The sequence below is a fragment of the Polyodon spathula genome, chromosome 30 (genome assembly GCF_017654505.1).
Source record: "Polyodon spathula isolate WHYD16114869_AA chromosome 30, ASM1765450v1, whole genome shotgun sequence".
Taxonomy (NCBI): Eukaryota; Metazoa; Chordata; class Actinopteri; order Acipenseriformes; family Polyodontidae; genus Polyodon; species Polyodon spathula.
Genome location: NC_054563.1, coordinates 7,174,721 through 7,193,450, shown reverse-complemented (window position 1 = coordinate 7,193,450; position 18,730 = coordinate 7,174,721). Strand labels below are relative to the sequence as shown.

The window sequence follows — 18,730 nt, the reverse complement described above, 5'->3', positions numbered from 1 at the left end:
TCTGTCAACTGTCATAGCGCAGGGAGACATTTTAGTCATTAGGCCCACCTAGACGGTCTTTCAAAAGTTTAGGGGGGAAAAGGGTGGGTTAAATTCCAAAATAGATGCGCTTATTGGTTTATAGTTGTTGCTCTTTTACAATGCTTCTTTTAATTGGTTAAAATATCAAAGTACCACCCCTTCTGATTGAGTGACAGTTATTGCAGTCCCACAGCAGTCACGACTCACAGCCTCCGAGTTCCACATACTGAGTCACGACCGTGATTTAGAAGTGAGTCAGTCTGTTTTAGCGCATGGATTGTGAAACATGTCACGATTAATAAACATCCAAACTCTGTATTGCACAACAAATGACTGGATTGAAACACAATGCAGTACAATTCAGGGGGCGCTGCACCACAATTTGTATTTTTAATAAAATGGAAACACTTGCCATACCACTGTCAATTGGGTGACCGATTAATTCGGGTTTAATTACTGATGTTGATTTGAAAACATGCACAGCCAGCGCCCATTATCGTCGTTAAATGTATTAACAGGGTAACGCGTTATACGTCAATGGATGAAAAGTGAAGTGTGCGTTTTTGTGCAGATTCAATTTAGTTTTTCGGGACCGACTGAATTAGAAGTTTGTCCCTTTAAATCTACAGCCACCTGTCTAAGTGCCGTAGTTTTTTCCGGGTTTGCAAAATACGAATAAACTGGTTTGAGACTGTAACAGGCTAGTACCAGTACAGTTTACAGGAGCGGTGTCAGAGTGAGGATTAGTTTTGTGTAAATCCACAAGCTTCCAATTTGACAAACTGTCGGGTAGTGGGTTTATATATTTTTAGCTATACATATATATTTATCATTACTTTTTTATTTTTTTAAACAATGGACTGCTTATTTATTTTTGTTTATTTAGACATGCCATATCCACTTGCATTTGTCCGGCTGTCGCCTGCAGTTTAAATCGCTTCTCCAGCTCAGCAACCCGGGCAGGTAATGAAATCCAGCGCCTGGTTGGGATGGTTGAGGAAGGCCCGTGTACATACAGAACTGGCTATATTTTTGGGATCGTGTATTTTTGTAATGGGTAAAATGTGAACTGTATAAATGAAGCGCCAGTGATCAGCGTTCGTTGAATAAAATTGCATTTGATTAAAAAAAAAAACTATATTAAACTACATTTAAAGTAAAAACCGCGTAGAACAGAGTTGTACATTTCCAAAAGCTTATGAAATTAATGTAGTTAATAATTCAACCAGTAGAACTGTGGTGTAAATTATATTATTTTCGTCCTATAAGTTGCACGAAATACAAAGATGTTTCTGTACCACGTCATATTAAATTAAGCTTTTTTTTTTTTTTATTTATTTTTTTTTACGTTTGTTAATATTGTAATATGGTGGCGTGAGAGAACTGCAGTCACGACATTTGTTTTTACCGAGTGGTTTACATTTGTGTTAAAAATAGTCGATTAAGCTGGTGGGTGAACATTTTGAATGTTAATAATTTTATATGTTTCCAAACACCTGCAGTGCTATGTTAAAGATGGATATATTTGTTTCACTGGTTGTAATGTACGGGTTTTTCAAAGATAAAAATGTAAAATATCTTCGTGTCCTGCAGTTCATGGTCACCAGATGCAAATTGTCTGCAATAGCTGTGCTTTTTTTTTTTTTTTTTTTTTTTTTTTAAAATCTACAATCTGTATGTGCTGAATTAATTTAGAAAAAAAGGCGCGATTAGTTACAGAGCTAATAGATTTTAAGATCTAGTACCGAAATGCATTTTTAGTTGCTGAAAAGTGGAAGAACTGTTACATAGATATTTAGATTGGTTGAGGGCTCAGTGATCTGTTGTATGTGGCATCCATAGTAATAATGTATTTCACATATTCTGATCCCCATGACTCCTATTCAAAGTGTCTGACGTACAGATTCCAGAGAATACGTGATGAGTGTATGGTCTTGTACACGCTAGGATGCTCCAGATTCCCCTGCCCCTGGACCGGGACCCTACTCTGTTCCGGCTGCGGTTTACCTCCTTCGCTGTTGTCACTGTCTGCTGCCCTCTCTTGGGGTTTGTGTCCTGTATCATTATCTCTCTGCTCTTCCATTTCAAGGAGACTACTGCCACACACTGTGGGGTGAGTACACATAGATATTCATAGTCAGTAACCCAGCACCCCAAATGTTGTATTCAGCAGGAAGCTAATGTAGAGAATTGTAACTTATGCTGGCACGTTTGAATTCAGACTTCCAAGCTGAAGCATGCTTAATTCTGTACCATGGCAGCAAAAAGTTAGCAGAAAGGCATTTTAATAATCAGGTTTCTGTTTATATAGTGGATTTTATACAAGTATTGAGACACAGATTCTTCACAGCCTTAACTGGTTACCATTGTAAGATGTCAATCTCTGTAATGGTTGAGTTTAGAAACACAAATTAAAAGACCAGACAATCCTAAATCATTAAGGATTTCCTATGGTGAATAAATAACAATTTATACAAAGCTTACACACACAGTGCAGTAAGCTTTCATAAATTCAGCTTATTGCAAAATCTGGCTTGGGTCAAACTGCAATGTGATGAGAGTGTGAAATGGTATCCAAGTAGTATGTTATTGTAAATACCACCCCTCTGTTTGGATAGGTCTCAAACTACCTCCCGTCTATTAGCGCTGCCATCGGTGGGGAGACGCCCCAGCGCTACATCTGGCGTTTCTGTATCGGCCTGCACTCTGCGCCCAGGTTCTTGGTGGCAGTGGCCTACTGGAACCACTACCGCATTCTTTCTGCCACACACCGCTACTACCAGCCACTGTGCCACCTCAACCTGCTGCTGAGTGTCTTGGAAAACCTGGGGCTGATGATACTCACCTACGTGTCCTCCAATGAGAATTACTGTGAGTGCCAACTGACTTACTCAGTTGTACAGGCAAACATGCCACGGTTTTAATGCTTATATTTAACGTTGTAGTGTTGAGGTGAAATCTGATTAACCGTTAGTTTCCACTGCAGACAGATGTGTCCTATTACATAACACGGAAAATAGGCTTAGTTTACCTTGTTGCTGACTTCCCTTTCGGCTTACGCATCAACAAATAACAAGTATGTCAGCCTTACCGCGGCTGTAAATTAGAGCTAACAGCACAACATATCAACAGTGTGTAAAACAGTATAGAATAAGTAATGCTAATGGATTTTTTGTATGAAAAATAGGTAAGTGGTATGGAAGATCTAGATGCAATTAGGTGTGCAAATGAGGTGTTTGTATCCTGGTAAAGCAGCAGTTCTCAACCGGTGAGGCGCCTCCCCCGGGGGGCATGTCAAACTTTTTAGGGGGGTGCGGTGGGCGTTCTAGCAATGGCGTATTTCTAGTAATAATAATAAAAAAAATTGTAAGAAGTAATGTTTTACACAAGTCTAAATCTGAATTTTACAAACTCGCTATTTTATTTCTGTTTTTAATTTATACGTTACTTATTTTAATTTATTAGTTTGGTGGGGGGGGGGGGGGGGGGGGTGCACTTACTAAAGCAGAGACCCATCACTGGCCACTTTTGTTCCCTACGCATTGTACCCTTGTTCAATACATAAAATGGATCGGTTTGCGGTGCATGAAAAAAGACAGAGGGATTGTGCAGCTGCATCAGTGCCAAAAAACCCAGAAACATTTGGAAATATAAAAAAGTTACATGGAAACTGGATTTTTCCTTTGTTGGCACTGCAGGTGAACTTTGTCCTCAGTGTGTCATCTGTGGTGATGCACTGACTAATGTCCAACTATTTATTAAAAACAAGCAGCCAGAGAGCAGTGTGTTTAATAAGTTTATAGCGAGTAAATGTAAAGAAAGAGTTACATAAGTAGGATGATCCATTTCACAAAAGGCACCCGGTATTTGTGTGTGATTTTAATTTATTTTTTATTTTATTGGTGTTGTGATTTTTGAACATTGGAATTATGGAGAGAATATGGCACAACTGTGTATCTGTCTAGAACAGACCTTCCTCAAAAACTGAGTATCCGGGCAAGAAGGGCAGTAGTCAGGGAGGCCACCAAGAGGCCTATGGCAACTCTAAAGGAGTTACAGTCTTCCACGGCTGAGCTGGGAGACCCTGTGCATACGGTAGCCTGTGTGCTTCACAAAACTGGCCTTTATAGGAGAGTGGCATTGAGAAAGCCATTGTTGAAAAAAACTCGCATCAGATATCGGCTAGAGTTTGCCAGAAGGCATGTGGGAGACTCTGAGACCAAGTGGAAGAAGATTCTATGGTCTGATGAGACCAAAATAGAGCTTTTTGGCCTCAACGCTAAGTGCTTTGATTGGCGCAAGCCTAACACCGCACATCATCCTGAGAATACCATCCCTACCATGAAGCCTGGTGGTGGCAGCATATTGCATCATGCATCTCTGCGTCAGGGCCTGGAAAGCTGGTGAAGAGAGAGGTCAGTGTGGATGCAGCAAAGTACAGAGAAATCCTGGAGGAAAACCTGCTGAAGTCTACAAGAGACCTGGGACTTGGGAGAAGATTCGTCTTCCAGCAGGACAATGACCCCAAACATACAGCCAAAGCCACACTGGAGTGGCGAAGAGATCGACCTGCGCCTTCCCGAACTGTTCCCAAATGCACTCCACCACCTGAGGGTAGAGCCGCCACTCTGACAGGTGTGGACCCTCCCTCAAGAGGAGGTCCGCCACCCAATTGTCCACACTCTGGACATGCATCGCCCAAAGGGACAGCAATTTCCCTTGATCCATGTCGAAACAGGGAGAGAAGGTGCTGGAGAGCTGTTACCCTGTCGACCGACAGGTATGCGCGCATACTAGTGGAGTCTAGCCGGAGCCCCACATACTTTGTGCACTGCACAGGCGTCAGCCAACTCTTGGCATCGTTGATGGTGAGGCACAGCTTCATCGGATGCTCCGTCACAAGCGTCGTGTGGGCCATTGCTCCCTCATGCAACTGAGAACAGATCAACCAGTCATCGAGGTAGTTCATCTGACCCCTTGCAGCTGGAAGGGGGTCAGGATATTGTCTACGCACTAAGAACGTACGGGGAGCCAGGGAGAGGCCAAACGGCAGCACGCAAAACTTTGGACAAATGGGGACGTGAAATATGCATCCCGCAAGTCCACCGTGGTAAACCAGTCGCCCAGCCAGACAGACTGGAGAATGTGACGATGAGTCAGCATTTTGGAACCTCATCTTTCAAAAATCAGATGAGAAACCGCAGGTCTAGGATGGGGCGAAAACCGCCGTCCTTCTTCTGCACCAGAAAGTATCTCAAGTAGAACCCTTCCCCGTGAGAGGTGGGGTCTACGAGATGAATGGCGCGCTTGCACAGCAAGGCTGCCACTTCGGTCTGGAGCACCGAGACCTGGAGCGGATCCGTCGTGAACGTAGTTGTGACGCCGTGAAAAGGAGGAGGTCCCAAGCAAAACCGAAGCGCGTAGCCTGTAGGCGGTGTCTAAGGTCACCCAGCGGGGCTGTGGGTTGGAGGTGCATGCCAGCAGCTCGACCTACCTCGTGCCAGAGCAGGGGGAGGGAGCAACACGGCCACCTGCCTAGACGCCTCACATTCTCGGAGAGACCACTGCAGGACCTCCTCCACTGCTGGACCGAAGGTATGGCCTGGCGATATAGGCGCGTCCAAAAGCGCAGCCTTATCCGCATCAGGCACCCGCGCCTGCGACAGCCATAGCTGTCTGTGTGCAACCATTAGTATTTAAAAAACATCGGTGGCAGCTATGCAACAGTGCCTACCCTAACCGCGTGGTCACACACCTAGGCAGCGCGTAGCGTTCAGCAGGGGGACACAAGGGCCGAAGCCACGGCAGGCAATTGACAGCAATACAGCAAAATGCACAATACAGTAATACAGTACAGATGGGGGAGAGTACACTGTCTGTTTGATTGTAAGGCCCAACACACGTGGTGGTGGGCCAACGCATCCAACAAGGCACCGACCGGTGGCCCGAAGGCCTCGACAACGGGGACAAGGCAAGCCTAACCCCAGTGGAGTAACAGCACTCTCCCTAGTTAAAAAAAGGCTGAGACACACACTCACTCTTTTAAAGTCAGTACTGCACAGGCAGTCGACTCACACACGACAGACAGTAAAGACAAAGGAGCCTACAACGCAAGCGAGCAGGTGCTAAAGGTACAGTATTAAAGAGAAAAAAGAGCTACAATTTAGGAGCTACTGATTCCCTGAAAGTGGCAAGCCAGCTTTCAGCACAAAGTGCAAGGGATCTAGCAGCAAGCTCAACGCAGCGCTTTTTAAGTAATATAAAAAGGGCTCAATGCAACACAGATGGTCTTACCGTAGCAACTTGAGAAGCAAAAAGAGGTCGATCCTTCCCTGCATGACGGTTTTATTCCCTCTGTAGGCGGGACCGAGGAGGTCATCGAGGGAAGGAGACCTGTTGGCAGCTTTGATAGTAAGAGCTCAGTGACACCTACCAATAGGCAGGCGTATATCCCATAAACAATGTTTGGTGGCTATCTTCGAATTCAAAGGGAACTGAATGTGTTTTTGGCATCATTGCTTTGCAACATATTCCCCAGAAGGTGGCAGCAGAGTAAATCATCAGTTTGCATACAGTGACATTCATATCGTCCGTGACAACAAGATTTGCTGTTATACTTTATTTTTCCTATGTGCATTCTGTTGCAAGAAAGACACACATTTCTGAAAACTGAAATGCGTAAGTCTAACACCAAAGCACAAACATTTTAAAAAGTGTTTACATCTCACCTCTATCACTTCTGATTGGCTAGCTGTGGAAGAAGCTGATCTTTTATTGCTTACAAAGAAACCCAGAAATGGCTGCCAAGAGAGCCTCTGGGAATGCTAATTACTAAATCTAGTAAAGTTTAAAAAAAAAAACTTGTGTAATTTTATAAAACTTCATGGTCAATATACAATGTACTTGTTGGGATATATAATAAAAATAAACAATAACAAGTAGTTGTCATGCCATCAAACATCTATAAATACCTCCAATGTTTTGATCCAAACACAGGCTCCCTTGAGAAAGATATGTACAACATATCAAAATGTTGGGCAGCTGGCTCTTTGAGCTACTATATATATATATATATATATATATATAATGTTTAGAAGCATTTAAGAGAAACTTTCCCAGGCAAAAAGTAATGTTTTTTTGCTTTCGATTTTAGTGTTGCTAACCTAGTTTGCTATTTACCATATTTGCATTTTTTTTTTTTTTTTTTTTTTTTTTTTTTTTTTTTTTTTTAAGATTTAAACTATATATTAAAAACTTTCAGAAGGAAGATTTAAATTAGTATCGATTGTACTTGGAGAGTGTAGTGAAAGCTTTAGCTAGAGTATGTAATCTCTGGGCATATAAGGAGGTGCCTGTCTGTATTTGTTATCTACTACATTATAACTACGGTTGTCAGCCCCAGAAAAAGAGCATCTCTTTTTATTTAAATTGCTAGATTATGACCTATCAATCTTGGTTTCTACAGTGGTCCATAAAAATGCCTTCATCCTGTTCATGTTTTCTGCACTGTGCCACATGTGTCTGACCTGCAAGCTGTGGCGACTGGCTAAGAAACACACAGTAAGTTCTGAGGTACAGTAATCACCCTTTTCCTTCTAATTCCTTACCTGCAGCCAGACATCTTCAGTACGAACCAAACTGATGGCACAAATGTTATCTTCACTGTGCAAAATCTGCAGTCATTAGCTACTTCTCTGGTTACTGGCTTTCGATGAGATTTAAGTGGTCAAACAAATCAATTGCATAAATAAACTATTTCTGCAGAACCCAGACACTTAAGGGTCATTCCATAAACGTGATGTATGTTGCAATCAATACGTCGCTATCGGACTACTGTCCCAGGACTTTTTGATGATCAAGCGTCTGTGTATATACCAGAGGTTCTCAAACTGTGCAAGGGAATGGCGCAGTGCCTGTCCCTGCCACTGTTCATTTCATTAAAGATGCAGCTCTGTGCTGCTGCAGCAAACAGTCATTTAGTTTAGAGAGACTCCGATAATCAGGAGGCACCTTAGACGAATGGTCACCAGCTGGGCTGAATCTCTGTTTTAACCCCACTGGGCCAGATTTAATGCCAGGCAGCACAGAAATGTAAGCCCTAACCATCTGGCGGAACCAAAACAGTGATACATAAATCATTTTCACTTTTGTCTAAACAAATGTTAAACTTTTATATTGTTTCTTTTAATATTACTGAAAACTGGAATATGTGTTTGAACTTGCATATACAATACATTCACGTGATACTGCAATAGTGATATAATACAACATACATCATGGACATGTAGTCGCAGAAAACAATCAAACTTAACATTTTAAATGTTGTAATAAATTTTAAAAAAAATACAATTTTCTATGCTTACACCTTAAGTACTTCCTTCACTGTGTACTGTACATTTATCTCCTCTCTACCAGAAAACAATCCTTCAATTTAAATCACGAAGCACTGGGAATGGAATTGTAGTATTATCAGAATGAATATAGGTGGTCTGTTATTACTGTTTGCTTGTATGAATTCTGGTAATATGTCTACAGAGTTTATGTAATATTTTATTATACTTATGACCAGTTTCCCACATTTCTGCACTTCACAAACTGGGTGGGCTTGTCAGATCAGCTGGTAGGAGCCCTGGCACAGTTCTGCAGTGTACAGCGCAGAGAAATATTTAACTTGGGGTGTTTTTATATTCAGTATTGTTTTCTGGTGAGAGAAAAATACTACATGTGATCAAGTATTTTTAAATCTGTTACTTGGCTTGGAAACTGCAGTGATCCACAGCCTCCCCTTATACAAGTTTACCACAGTATTTTTGCTTTATATTTTTACAGTTTTCTCATGCTTATACTATGCATTTACCCAGTTTTTTACTAATATGCTTTACCATACCTTGCTGTTCTTGTTACTGCATAACTATGCTGTACCATGCTTTCACTGTGTTTTACTACACTTTGATATGCTTTGACTGAGAGTCTTTTATACTTGTCAGTGTGTGTGCAGAAGTGCGGCATCTTTTACATATTACATTTGGGGTGGGTTTTCTTACCCAAGGGAGGCCCACTATCACAAAGTTTGAGAACCCTTGGTATAGACCATTCACTACAGAGTCTGATATTGATGACTTATCTGACAAACGGAGCATTGTCACAGAATTTTCCCTCATTAACTGAGTTATAAACCTCAGAAGAAGTTGGGTAGACAAACATTGCTTGGGACAGAAGGTATGATGATGTTGTTTCCTGTGCCGTACCTAATAAGACAGAGCTTTGTCTCTGCTGTATCATCTCTTGATTTGTCACCAGAAATACCATTAGTGAGGAAAAGTCATTGTGCCTTCCGTACTGAAGAGGTTCTGTTGGATTAATTTATTGTGAATTTATGATCTCAACTGTATTTAATGCTATAAATCATAAATGTTCCCCTTCTTTTGTCCTATCCTGGTTTCCCTTCTTTCTGATAAGTTTTAATTATCAGATATGTTCTTTATACTTGCTTATGAATTGTCATTGAGGTTTGTATGGGAAATGTGTTCAGCACAGAGAAGTAACCCGAAGTTTCATATGATGTACAACGCAGTAATGCTTATTTGAAGTGCTCGAACACATCTGTGTGTCCTACAAGATGCTAAAACAGTGCAATCCCCAGGCACTAGTGGTTCAATCTGCACCTAATGTCCTAATCAATGATCACATACTATATTGACAATGTTTGATGCACCAGCATCATTTTATTTTTCATTATCAAGAACAAACATTAGGATTTGTATCAGAAGATCATATCACTGAAAATCTTGCTGTGCATAATAGTTAAACAATAACACAACTTCCATTCAAAGTATTTGGAGTTCAATTAACAACTGAAAGATGCGTACATCCTCACCATATGTCCCTTTTAAGACATTAATAATACAATATCAGTACTGTTTTTTTAACAATTCATTTAACACATTTTATTTCAAAAGCATTTACCACATACACGAAATCCATTAAACTGCCAAACGTCGCTTTTCCGTCCTCCCTTTCCTTTACCCCAAACATTAACAATCTTTGTGTCAGATTCTTCCATTTTTTTTTAAATAATTTGTTTCATTTTAAAGTTGAAAACATTTAAATAAAATATGATTTGTCCAACACAAATCCAGAGGCCCAAAGTTGGTTTCCAAGCAATGCGCTGACGTTGGCTACCTACCATATTTGCACTAATATTAGCACAGCTGCAGTTATCAATGCTTGAATTTAAACTGGCAATGGGAGACTTCAATCTGGGCTGTAATATGGTGCATCAGTTAACCAATATGTAATCAAAGCTCTGGAAATAAGGACAGATGATTAGTAATCGGTGTTGATTGAATGTTTCATCTCTATTAGGCACTATTTCCTGCTGTCCGTGATACAATGACACTTAAATCTCTAAATGGAAAAAAAAAAGTCAGTACTTTTCTGTGAGTTAACTTAGAGAATGAATGGAGTACCTTGTAGTGGACATCCTGTCAGACAGTTGTGCCCCCACCAGAAAGATGTGTCAAAAAGAGACTTTAGTGTTTGTGGAGCAGTATGGGAATCCAGCCTGTAGGTGGCAGTGCTCCATCACATTACACATGTCAAACTCCAGAGAAGTTGTTTTCAATTTTTTTATATTATTTTTTAATTTTTTTTATCATGACAGATCACACAATAATCAGTATAGCTGACTGAAAAATAAGCACAAAAAAAAATCACTATAATACTAAGAATAACCGTAGAATTACCTTTATTTGTTTCAGTGCGATGGGTGAGCCTGTTGCTGTGAGCAAAGTTTTTTTTTTTTAAATTTGAGGGGGAAAAATGTACGGTTATTTTTAAATTGATAACTACAGCAGAAATTGATTTATAGGAATGAATAATCTTTGAAATTACAATGCATCCTTGAGGTACCAGCACAATCAGAGCTACGAATCTCCAACTGTAATCTTTATTTATAAAATGGAATGTTTGGATGCTGCACGCTGATTGGGTGTTGAGGATTTTTTTTTTACCGTGCAGTTATATAACTGTACAATGCACGGTTTTATAAGTGGGATAACACTCCAGTGCTTGTGTGTTGTGTTGCTTCGCTTCGTGCCTTCAACCCAAATACAGCAGTATGTTATTGCAGCACAATGCACACCCTGTCATGTGTTATCCCTTTACAAGCTGCTGTGTTGAGTGCACGTGAATGCAATACAAAACGCAAACTCCCTAATAAAGAGTACATTTTAGACACTTAAAAACTGTATGTGACTGAGAGTTTAGACCTTTTTTTAACTTGGAGATATTCTCCATGTATTCATTTTCTTCCTTAGTTTTTAAGGTCTCTGGGTTTGCAATGGGGGTCTATAAACTGTGCTGCCGCTTCCTTTCCGTAATTATGCAACCTTTCCCCAGACCACCTGAAGGGAGCCGGCGGACCACCAGTGCTCCACGCACCACAGATTGAGAACCACTGTTTTAAGATTAACAACAAAAGCAGACCTCAAGAAATATGTTCTCAGATAGTTGCACACATTTGAGTTAATCTTAACATTTAAAAAATGTTCTTGCTATCAGTTTAGAAGCATGATTTTGTTTTTCAAGTCTGACAGTACTGACGGTATGTAGTTTGAAAGACAGGAACAGTGTGGGGATGGTTGGTGGCACTATGGTCGCACTGGGGGAGGTGACATTGCACATGTTTCTTGACATAGGAGTGTAACAGTTAATGCCGCACATTGCTGTGTTGTTTCCTTCCAAATACAAGAGCGATGAAAGAAGGTCTGTAGGAAGTAGAGACACCCATTTGCTTATTTTTTTTGTTTGTTTGCAAAAACCATTGTTCTGTATTGACTGGTGTTTTTAAATAGCAGTACTGTGCATGTACATTCTTGCGTTTTAAAGTACAAAACAATTCCAGTACTATTGTATATATAAATTTTGTAGCTCTCAGATTTTCCTTATGAAACACACTGATTATGTTAGAGAAGAATTTTTAATGGTTATTTATTTGTAGCTGTTAGTGAAGAAGTTTAACAAACATTCCTTTCAGGTACTTCAATGCTACATTTCCGGAATTAAGTTCATATTAAAAACACTTCCGTCTTTGGAAAAGCAGTGATTGGTACTCCAATGTGAGCCAGTGTGTCCAGCTTCTGGCATTCTGAGTTACTTTAAAGAAAACAAATAGCAAGTAATTGTTAGTTTTTGGGGTTTTTTTTATATATTAAAAAAAGGTTATTGGCTCATCAGCATTGTCACCCTGTATAAATTAATGTGCTTTAAAAAACTTTGTTCTCCCACACGTTTAAATAAAAATGCTAGCACACACCCACCCACATATTAATATGTGTATCCAACTGAAAATATACTTGCTGTACACTCTCACACGCACAGCCCAAAAACAGGAAGCAAAATTGTTGAATTGCATTTGGACAGAGAGTGAAGCAAAGCTGTGTGACCACAGTGTTGCCCACATAGCAGAGCTAGGCACTAATGAGCAAGGCTTTCCCCTGCTGTCTGGGAGATCTGCAGCTCATCTGAGTAAAGATATGTAATGCTGGAAGGAACATGTCTGTGTTTGCTTCCCAACGCTTACCACTTTGTGGAGAAGATTGCTACGTTACTGTCCCCATGACGTGTGTGCAAAATGAATTGCATTTCTGGAGGGGGCGGGGAGACAGAATTGCACCTTGTAAGTATATACAGGAGACCTTGTCATGGTTTCTTTGCTATAAGAAAGTAAAGCAGTTCTTTCAATACCTACGGCTGACATGCAGGTACATGCCCAGTATTGTGTTGATTGATTGTGAAGTCAGTTGGCCATTTTGCAATGACAAACTGTTTTGAAGGATGACATCTGTCTTGTGAAAATGCTGTATTAGGTTTTGAAACATGCTCTGCGACTAATGATTCCCATAATGCAACAAAACATAAAAGGCTCCACTATCTGACGTATGATAGTGGTGGTTCCATAATCTTGTTTCCCATCATTTGGGCTTCCTTGTGTCAAGTTTCATTGCTCTGCTGTTTTTATACATATAGAGGGGCCAACTAACAGTCCTGTAACTACTTTTGAAAGGGACAGAATATCCAGTTTGTCTTTTAAATTTTACATTGTATTATGTTCTGTGTTACTTATACAGTCACCGCCACTTTATCGGGACTCCTCCTGAATAAGCGTCTGTCCCGAATAAACGAGAGGCATTTGAGAGGACCATAATCACACTTCTATTCATAAATTACGACAAGCACAGAGAAGTGGTTTTTTTACTGTTTTTTTTTTTATTTTGAAATGAAAAGAAAAAGAATGAAACCACATCACGTTATGAATAAAAGCAGAATGCATCATTTGAAATACGAATCAATTGTTTTTTATTCCTAAACATAATGAAATAGACTAATTTTCACTTGTCAGTCATGATAACTAGCAAATGACAAGTCAGGCAAAAACCACTAGTTTACCCAATTTAAGCAGGTCACAGAGTAATCGCGTGCTCACTGCGCTACATGAACCTGTCTTGCTCTGAGAGGCGATCTCTGTTCATCATTTTTAAGATGCTGTATCCCAGTTAAACAACATAAATAGCACTGGGAAGAGCAGTCTCCCAAAGTTCTGCCCCATTAAAGCAGAAATCCCGATTTACCAGTGTCCTGATTTAAGTGGCATCGACTGTATACAAGTAATATAGTGAACTTGTCTGTTTTACAATCATCTCCACTATATATATGTATAATGATGAGATAACAAGTGCTTGCTAAGCTTGAGTCTTTCCACATTTGCAAAAAAAACCTGCTGTGTTGCAATGACTTGAGCAACACCGTACATTTTGCAAAAATGAGGAGGGAAAAAAAAGAGATTTCCTGTTTTAGTAAGCGTGGCAGTTGGCCATTGTTTTAAAAGTACAGTTTTTTTTTTTTTTTTTTTTATAAAGAAAGAAGTGTGGTTTATTTGTTTTATTCTTTTTCTTGAAAGGACCACCTGTTTATTTACTGAGTTGCTAGCTTGTATTAGCGATAGGGAAAGTGATTTGCTTGTAATGCGCTTTCAGATGTAATAATTGCCTCCAGCATCTCCACCCCATTCATAGTTTAAAAACCTGCAGCAGCAACCAGTGTGGTCTGATGGTTAGAGTCGAGGACTAAGAGCTTACCAGCTGACAGCTTAGATTCAAGATAACCACTCTGCAGTGTATGTCCCAAAGAATATAGTTTCCTACAAAGCACTTCTTCGCTAACATAATTCTAACATAATTCTAACATAAGAACATAATTCTTCTTTTTGTCGCTGCAACTTGCTGACCCACCCCCCTCTCCCGCCCCTCTTCAAAGTTCTGGACTAGCTCAGCTCTGGGTCTTCACATTGGGGGAGGGTGTGAATGAGCTTGTTACAGTAGCGAGTTTAAGGAAGCCACAGACTGTATTTATATCCATGGAGCTGGACCCTAAATCACAAAGACAGACGCATTTCCTGTACTGGCCTAGCAACTTGCAGAACTGAAACCCATATTCTTGCAGCCGGCTGATGCACTCTGCATGTTGTCATCAGCACAAATTGCAATTGCACGTAACTGTGTATAGTGCCTTAGACTTAGTTTGCCCACGCTCAACCTTTCACATGTACTGCATACCAGGTAGGCCTGTCCTTTGCTGTTTCATTGACACCCTGGGTCCTTGACTGCAAAGCATCTCAGATTGTGCACTGCCTGGTCTGATTTTGAAGAAGTAATTGATATGGATTGAAATAAAAAAAAAAGCAAATGTGAATTAGAAAGTGACTTGACTCGCCTGTTAGAGACGCCAAGACTACAGAATTCTACTTTCTATTTCTGATCTTGAAAGTGCAGCAAATATAAAAAAGCTAAGTAGATTAGACGGTGTAAAAGTCTTAGTGGTAATGTAATGTTGGCATCAAGATGGAAAAGTTGCAAAAGTATTTTTATTGCAAAAGACTACATGTTACAAATGTGTTGTATGTTAAATGATGTATGGGAGACCTTTGTGATTGTAGATTTGCATTACGTTACTATATATAAGAACATGACTCCTTTTCTGTATTCAGTGCTTTTAATACTTAGCAGTTGTTGCCTTTTGGAGGGGGGAGGAGTGTTAGAAAGTGGCTGTTCTACATTGTGTGTGTGTGTGTATAAGTATGTGTCTATTTATACATCTGGTATACTATTTATTTTTATTGCACTGATGTACTTTTTCAATGCGGCAGACTTTAGTTGTACAGAAGCAGCAGAGTGTGAATGTAGCGTTACTTGCATTACTTGCACCTAGAAATGAAATGTGGTAAATGTTCAAACACAAGCCTTCAGGGTTGATGAGAGGCAAGTGTATAGGCACAGAATATGTTCAAGTAGAAACACTGTCTTGTCCAGTGTTGAGGATTTCTCTGATCTGAGCCACTTTAGCACATCTGTTGCTTGTTGCAATATGTTGAACACATCTAGGCTAGATCTGTCCTTACCTTAGTTGCTTTCAGAATGATGCTTTTCCAATGGTGCTATTCTGCAAACGTTGCCATTCCAGGAACATCTGGAGACTACTTCCATGACCACATCTGACAGTCTCAGCATTTCAGGATGAGCCAGCTAGCTTGGAAATTGTCATTCTCTTGAATTTAATCACCTAAATATGGTTTTGTGTATTTATTTATTTATTTGTTTGTTTGTTTATTTTTGTTGGCGAGTGAGTGTATTCACAACTGTTGCAGTAAAAAATATGAAAACTGACAAAAGTATTTTAATTGGGTAATAAGTAGAATTTGTCAGTTTTGTAATGTTAATAAGATAAATGTAGTTTTCTATATCAGAATAATGTAAGTACCTAATTTCACAATTTATTCTTCCCATTGCATATTCTAGGAACTGACTTCCTATCTCTGGAAGCATCGCATCTTCATCTTCAACCTGATTACCTTCACTCTTGCCCTCTGTGTTTTTGTTAGGCATAACACCTACTGCGAACCAGGGGGTGAGTAGTGGGCATGTAGTTGTTTGTTAATAAATGCTGTGACTTTTATAAGCCCATGTTGAAAAAAAAGGTGAAATATTTATTTCCTCTTGTAAGATGTTTTAGAGAAGAAAAAAAAAAGAGAAACCAACTAATTGTTCTATTAGAAATCTCTTTTGACAAATGTTACTGGTGAACTTGTCTCCTGAATTCAAGTCCATGTTCCCTCCTGCTCCAGCTTTGCTTCATTGACTCTCTGCCCTCTTCCCCAGCGTACACAGCATTCGCATTCCTGGAGTACCTGGTGGTGCTGTCCAATATGGCATTTCACATGACGGCGTACTGGGATTTTGGGAACAAGGAGCTGGTCATAGGCATACCGCCCGAGGACAAGCGATTCTAATGGTCCTGCCAGGGGCATGGGGGACTTGCAGACAACAGTAGCACATTGACATAAGTGGATGCAAGGACACAGGAAAGCTGCCATTCACACTGACAATCGGAATGCTTGTTCACCCAGAGCCGCTTTGAAGGGGCTCGAAAGAACTTATGAGCTGGGTCTCCTCTCTCTCTCTCTGGATCGCTCTCAGTGGTTCTTTTACAGATTCTATTTTTTTTTTGAGATTCACACATTTATTCTCAATGTATCCCTTTAATCCAAAAGGCAAAAAGGAATAACGGTGAGAATGTTGATTTGTTGCCACAATTGAGAGATTCTCTCTGTAGGCAGACACAGGCAATACACTAGACTTGAACAGCAGAGTATTTCAGGATTTGTTGGTGCTAAAAAAATTTTTAAAAAAAGTTTACTGACTGAAGATCACTTTAAGAGGTTGTGAATTTTTATTTCTGTGAATAAAACTGAAGTAATAATTGTTAGTGCCATACAGGTTTAAAACAAAGTTGCAAAGTTAATTTATTTAAAAATCTGTATAATTCTAAGTATTTAACAGAATTGTTAGATACGGCTGAACTTCAAACAAATGCAGTTTTTCCGATGATGGAATTAGACTATGCTAAAAGATAATGATTAACATTTTCGAAAGTGAATTAAGAATATGGTATTTAGAATGTGCCCATGATATTTTGGTGATATTTGTGGATTTTAGTCTTAATTTTTTTAATTTAACTTCGGTTTTGTTGGTGACTGGTTTCCTTTACTGTTTATATTGATTTTATGATGATGATGGCAAGTAAATAAATAGGACTTTCTCTTTTATTTATGTCCCTGTTTTTAATACGAAATGCAAACTGATGATGACGCCCCATTGTTAACCCAACTGAACAAAATGGCTCTGCCTTCGTTTGAATTGTGTGTACTTTTAAAGCCACAATACTTCATCTGACCCTCCCAGTGGTGTGCACACATGGAATGAGAGTTTGCATCACAGCCAGGGCTATACTGTTTGTGAAACCAGCTCTTTTAATACAGATACAAATGCTTTTTCTGTGGATGTTAATGAGTAATGCTCATATCACCAGAATTTTGCATAGGGGAATTTTTATTATTTTTGGGTATCCTTTTGGGTAACTTTTAAAATCCTACTTGCAATACAGCAAGAATGTCTCTGTTTCTGAGGGCTGTGTGAGGATGGGCAACTGTAAACATATTTTATTTTTGAGCTGCTACTGTGTTTTTTGCATCAGATGACAACATCTGGGTTCTGTTTTAAAAACATTACCTGTAAGCAACAACACTAAAAGTTGACTTAATTGGTTTAGATCTGGTGTGTAGGTGGTCTTGCTTTTATTTTGATTTGTATGCAGATATTCTTTTCATGTTTAGTCACATTTATATATATACATATATATACGTACATACATACATACATACAGTGGCTTCTGGCTTCACCTCCCCTGCAAAGTTTTCACATTTTGTTGAATTACAAATAATGTATGCACAGTTTTTCAAAGCTGTAGTAGTTAAACTGAACACTGATATGTGAGGAGGAGGTTAAATGTCACCAAAACTTGCAAAGAAAATGTACAAAATGAAATTTACTGGTTGCATAAGTATTAAGCCCCTTAAGGAAGTACTTGGTAGAAGCACCTTTTGCAGTAAGTACTGTACTGAGTCTTTTTGGATAGGTCTCTACTAGCTTTGACAGTAGGATGGTGAAATGTTTGCCCATTCTTCAAGGGAAAATTGCTGCAGTTTGTTTGTTGGGGATCATCGATGGACTGCAATCTTCAAGTCTTGCCATAAATTTTCGATTGGATTTGAGTCAGGACTTTGACTGGACTCAAGACATTAATTGTCGTCTTGTTGAACCACTCCAGTGTGGCTTTTTGCTTTGTGCTTTGGATCACTGTCCTGCTGAAATGTGAATTTCCTCCCCAGTTTCAGAGTTTTGACTGACTCAAACAGGTTTTCCTCAAGAATTCACCTGTACTTTGCACCATCCATTCTCCCCTCTATCCTGACAAGCTTCCCAGTCCTTGCTGAAGAGAACCATCCCCATAACGTGATGCTGCCACCATGCTTGACAGTTGGGATGGTGTTGACTGGGTGATATGCAGTGTTGAGCTGATTTAGAGCTGCAGTAGCAAAGGGGTTGAATACTTATGCAACTGAGATGAATCTGTTTTTCTCTGTAAGTCTGACTTATTTACATTCTATATGCATTTTTTAACTTTACCAATGTGGATTAGTTTGTGTAGATTCTGCTTGTAAAGTCTAATTTGAAAGTGTCGTGGAGTACGCTCAGATGCCAACAAAATGTGAAAACTTTGCAGGGTGCTGAATACTTCTGCAAACCACTAATAT

At 39.7% G+C, this 18,730-nt stretch overlaps 1 protein-coding gene across 5 annotated transcripts; it reads left to right on the top strand.

The window, feature by feature from the left end:
* Positions 1-557: 557 nt before the first annotated feature.
* Positions 558-17,819, top strand: pgap2 (post-GPI attachment to proteins 2). Of its 5 annotated transcripts, none has more exons than XM_041232671.1 (7): positions 558-576; positions 908-984; positions 1,969-2,134; positions 2,640-2,892; positions 7,487-7,593; positions 15,876-15,984; positions 16,236-17,819. In XM_041232671.1, exons 3-7 carry the CDS (start codon positions 1,970-1,972, stop codon positions 16,364-16,366), a joined length of 765 nt encoding a protein of 254 aa, XP_041088605.1. In that variant the 5' UTR covers positions 558-576; positions 908-984; position 1,969; the 3' UTR covers positions 16,367-17,819. The 5 variants fall into 5 exon arrangements, with proteins under 5 accessions (XP_041088605.1, XP_041088607.1, XP_041088606.1 ...); XM_041232670.1 differs by lacking the exon at positions 558-576 and adding an exon at positions 622-810; XM_041232673.1 differs by lacking the exon at positions 558-576 and having other exon boundaries at positions 617-984; positions 16,202-16,278.
* The last annotated feature ends 911 nt before the right edge of the window (positions 17,820-18,730 follow it).

What these genes read in the sequence shown, in the direction of transcription:
- pgap2 (XM_041232671.1), top strand. Translation starts at nt 1,970, where the DNA reads ATGCTCCAGATTCCCCTGCCCCTGGACCGGGACCCTACTCTGTTCCGG. An exon ending in GTCCTCCAATGAGAATTACT is followed by an intron (nt 2,893 to 7,486) that starts GTGAGTGCCAAC and finishes TGGTTTCTACAG; the next exon opens with TGGTCCATAAAAATGCCTTC. An exon ending in CACCTACTGCGAACCAGGGG is followed by an intron (nt 15,985 to 16,235) that starts GTGAGTAGTGGG and finishes CCTCTTCCCCAG; the next exon opens with CGTACACAGCATTCGCATTC.